The following is a 4,449-nucleotide window of genomic DNA, read 5'->3' on the forward strand; positions in this document are numbered from 1 at the left end:
CACTGTGGGTCGGTATTTCGTATTGAATTTTCGCATACCGACCATGTTCGACGTAATTCCGCTCGAATTGGTTCGTTTCCGAAATTCTAGATATTCCGTAAGTTCGTGTTCGTTTTCGTGTTCGGCTTGTCCGCTTTCGCTTTCGCTTTCGTATTTCAAATGTAAAAGTAGAAAACGGTTGAAGAGTTTTTCGATCGAGTTCAACCGTTTTCATCCTTACCTGTAGCGAGGGATCAACAGAGGTCTCCGGCTTCCCAGAGGCGAGTAGAGAGGGCAGCGTGGTTTTGATCCAATCTTGAGCTCATGGGCTTTGGGCTGGACGAGGAAGTGGGTTGCCTGCGTCGAAGGCTACCGGGCCCAGCCTGGCATTTTGCTCGTGGCTAAATTCAAAATCCCAAGCCAAAATCCGACCGACCGGCACGATAATGAGTTTCTCTTGCGAAATGCAGCGTCTTTCAAGCAAACATCATGCACATGGCATCTTCTGTTAAATAAAAGAAATATTGCTCAAAATTGCTTGGCAAACAACTAGCTGTATTCAAGTTACCGGAGACATGCTTCGACCCGGGAAGCTGCGAGGACAGACAAGATGCACATGCACCGAGTTGGACACACGCTTTTTTTTTTTTTGTACAACAGTACACGAATCAACGAACAGTCAAACTTACGGCCTGAGATAAGAGCAGTTCTCTATACAAACATTTCGGCATTTTGGCGGCAAAATCTACGTCAAGTCACGGTACAGTTCAAAATCAAAACCTAGGAAGGCAACCACTCCTTCACTACAGATTATGCGTCGACAGGGCTGAGACGGAACCAGATCAAAACGACACCGACGAAGCAGAGTTGCAGCACCTCAGCGTTGCTCGCAGGGGCAGAGCTCAGAAGCCCGGCAGGTGCGCGCGTGCTGGCGCTGGCTACATGTCCTGCACTAATCTGGACGGCGTGCTCGCGGTGGTCGTGTTTGCCCCCGTAGCAGCTGCTGTCGCATGACCCCGCCGCCGGATTCCCCGGTGTCCTCGCCTTCTCCAAGGGGCTGCCGTTGCCCGGCCGAAGAGTCCGACGATCCTGCAGGAGGATGTAAACACTAAGACGGGGACCGAAACAAACAGGTCTCTGAAACTTCTGTAGATGGAGAGTGTATAAACAGTACGTAAAGCATCTCTGCATCTGACCAACAATAGTTTAGGGGCCTATGGGTGGCAGTAAAACATGGCCCGGATGGTGATATTGTTTTCTTTGGGATAGTTATTCGTTGATGACAGATTAGTTAACATCAAAACGGGCAGTTCAGGCACTGTCCGGACAAGTATTTTACACTTGGTCAGTGGTCAGACAAAGAGCTAAGTAATCAGAGCAACATTGTGCTATTTTAATCCTGATGCGCCTGCTGTCCATGTTTCTTAAAACCCGGATGCAGAAGGTATCACCATTTTAATATTGTCAGGCATGAGTGAGGCATTCATGTAGGACAGGGTAATCGGCACATTATTTTAACCGGCAATTGCGCGTGTTTCACCATATGTAACTCGGGATCGAGTTCAGCATGCATAGAGTATGTTCTTGAGAGCGAATGAGTAGCATGATTGACTTCATATATATACGGTGAAAGAAGCAACTAGCAATAGGGCTCACCTCTCGATACGGGAAGTCGTCGACTTCAAGCATATGGATTACATGTCCCATCTTGGGCCGTTTCTGCGAGTCAGGATCCACGCACCTCAGTGCGACCAAGAGAGCCTTCTTCAGCGCCTTGGACGAAGGCTTCTCCGGCAGCTTCGGGTCGAGGATGGCCTCGTAGTCCCTGTTGGTCACCTTGTTCTTGAGCCATTCCACAAGGTTTACCTGTAACAGTACAGAAAAATCAGGAACTCAGGCAAATTCAGAAGCACATTTCGCATTGCAAAGCATAGCATGATCTCGTTGCTTCATTGAATCACAGACACCACACTGACCTCTCCGGTAGGTCTGGCATAGTCGACGGGGCTTCGACCGGAGATTATCTCCATTATCAGGATCCCGAAGCTGTACACGTCGCTCCTCTCATTCAGCATACCGGTGCTAGCATACTCTGGTGCCACACAGCTTTGAAAAACAGAAGCATTTTGAGAATTCACATCAGTCATTTCACCCGGAAGAAGAAGATCAAACATGATTCATCATCAGGGACCTAAAGCCGCCCCGGCTCACCCAAATGTCCCCATCACTCTGGTGGTGACGTAGTTGCTGTCTGACCCTAGGAGCTTGGCGAGGCCGAAATCCGAGACCTTAGGGTTCCACCTCCTGTCCAGCAGGATGTTGCTGGACTTGATGTCCCTGTGCACCACCTTCGGCTCCAGCCCCTCGTGCAGGTACGTGATCCTGAATCATCCCCAATGCCAAATTAATCTCTCATTAGAGACCCAAACATACACCACCGGTTCAGAGGTAGTACATGGGGGAGCAGAACGAAATAAAGCAGTGGAAAAAATTCAGGCACCCTTTCGCCATGCCGAGCACGATGTTCATCCGGATGTCCCAGGTGAGTGGGCTCACCGCCCCGACGTCGCCGTGCAGCCACTGCTCGAGGTTGCCATTGTCGACGTACTCGTACACAAGTATCCTGAGATCACAAGCAACCACCAAATAAATTACCACAAGAAGCAATGCAGTTATGATGCAGCCGTCATCAATGCGCAGAGGGTTCTGTTTCTGTACCGCTGGGCGCCCTCGGCGCAGTAGCCCAGTAGCCGGACTAGATTCTTGTGCCGGACGCGGCCGATGGCCTCCACCTCCACCTTGAACTCCCGCTCGGCTTGTCCCCTGCATCCAGCGAGCAACGTGCGGGTCAATCAAAAAAAAAAGTAGCGAACGCACACCGAATGGAGAGGCGCACGCGAGAAGATGCGGGTTTTTTTGAGTGGCAGTGCGCGCCTGTTGTTGAGGAGGTTCTTGACGGCGACTTGGTAGCCGTCGGCGAGGACGCCGCGGTAGACGATGCCGTATCCTCCCTCGCCGACGACGTGCTCGGGGGCGAACGCGGCGGTGGCCTCTTCCAGCTCCCGCAGCGTGTACCAGTGGCCCCAGCCGAGGTGCGACACCTCGGGGCCCACGACGACGGCCGCCGCCGCCGACACGTCGGACGCCACGGGGCCGACCACCCCATCGGCGTACGCGACCATGCGGTGGCCCTTGCCGGCCTCGATGTGCACGCGCTGCGACCCGTGCGCCACGGACTCGCTGTCGCCGCCGCCGTCCTTGAGGAACGCGTGCCCCATCTCGAGGTAGTGGCGGAGCGAGCCGACGTGGACGGCCACCTCCTGGATCTCCTTGGACACGGGCGGGATGGTGGACGGGGACAGCGGTGCCGGCGCCGCCCCAGCCGGCGCGTGCGCGACGCCCTTCCTGGGCCGCCTCCGCCGCGCCGAGGCGAGGTGGAGGGAGATGAGCACGAGGAGCAGCACGAAGGCGGCCCCGACGGCGATGCCGACGAGCACCCACAGGCGCAGGCCCAGCACCGCCGTCCTGCGCGACAGCTCGTTCCGCAGCAGCGGCGGCGGCGGCGGCGGAGGCGACATTGCCGGAGGAGGCCGGCGGTGCTGCTCCCTCCTGCTCGCCGTCGCGCGCAGCCTGCCCGGCCGGACGCACAGCACTTGGCGCTGCTCCTACCAACCGTCCACCAGGCTCCTCCTCGCTTGCTACAGCTGCATGGTACAGTCACTAGCTCACTGGTCTGGTCACTAGTGAGTCACTCACTGCCGCCTATGGCTAGCTAGGGAGGAGCGACGAGCGAGGACTAGTGACGGCTGACGAGGAGGGGCTGCGACTGCGAGAGCACGAGATGATACAGGAAGTTTAGCCGAGGCCCGAGCCCCGAGGGGCTGGTTTCCTGTAGGCCCGGGAGAGTTGAGCTGGGCAGCGGAGGCGGAAGCGGAAGCGGAAGGTTGTCCGTTTCTGTGCGTGTGGGCCCGTCTGACAGGCGGATCTTGGGTTTAAACTAGCCTGGAGTAATTAAGCCACGCTCAAAAGTCAGAACCGAGGATCTGAGATGATTAAAGCTCGAATTAACTGTAGTAGGGACGTGCGGGTAGTAGGAGGTTGGTGATGTTGTCCGCAGCGATTTCTCCAACTTGATCTGGACCGTCCATTGGCAGATCGGACGGATGTTAAGGGCCTCTGCAGCTCCGGGCATCGACGACCCTCTCTGGTGGAAAAGCGGAGCGATTGCAGGGATGCTCTGGACTATCAGCACTGCCTACTGTTCTGACTTTCGGCTTCAGCTGGGCAAACTGGCAAAATGCGTGGCGGATTTACCAAAAAGTTTCACTGCACGACGGCGGCACGACGCCAAAAGGGGTCACTAGTCACTGTTCAGTGTTCCCCGTCTCCTTTTTTTAGAAGTGACTACCGGCTACTGTTCACCTAGACTGTTCAGAGTACACTGCCATTCTGCCAGCCTGCGACAATAAT

The 4,449-nt window shown here is 55.3% G+C and overlaps 1 protein-coding gene across 1 annotated transcript; it reads right to left on the reverse strand.

The window, feature by feature from the left end:
- Window positions 1-521: 521 nt before the first annotated feature.
- Window positions 522-3,871, reverse strand: LOC136512994 (probable serine/threonine-protein kinase At1g01540). The gene is made up of 7 exons (XM_066506995.1): window positions 2,914-3,871; window positions 2,698-2,802; window positions 2,480-2,602; window positions 2,191-2,361; window positions 1,956-2,085; window positions 1,636-1,845; window positions 522-1,068 (listed from the first exon to the last, which is right to left on the reverse strand). The coding sequence occupies exons 1-7, from the start codon at window positions 3,555-3,557 to the stop codon at window positions 790-792; spliced, it is 1,662 nt and encodes a 553-aa protein (XP_066363092.1). The 5' UTR covers window positions 3,558-3,871; the 3' UTR covers window positions 522-789.
- Between the last annotated feature and the right edge of the window lie 578 nt (window positions 3,872-4,449).

Source organism: Miscanthus floridulus, chromosome 16, assembly GCF_019320115.1.
Source record: "Miscanthus floridulus cultivar M001 chromosome 16, ASM1932011v1, whole genome shotgun sequence".
In the NCBI taxonomy this organism is placed as follows: Eukaryota; Viridiplantae; Streptophyta; class Magnoliopsida; order Poales; family Poaceae; genus Miscanthus; species Miscanthus floridulus.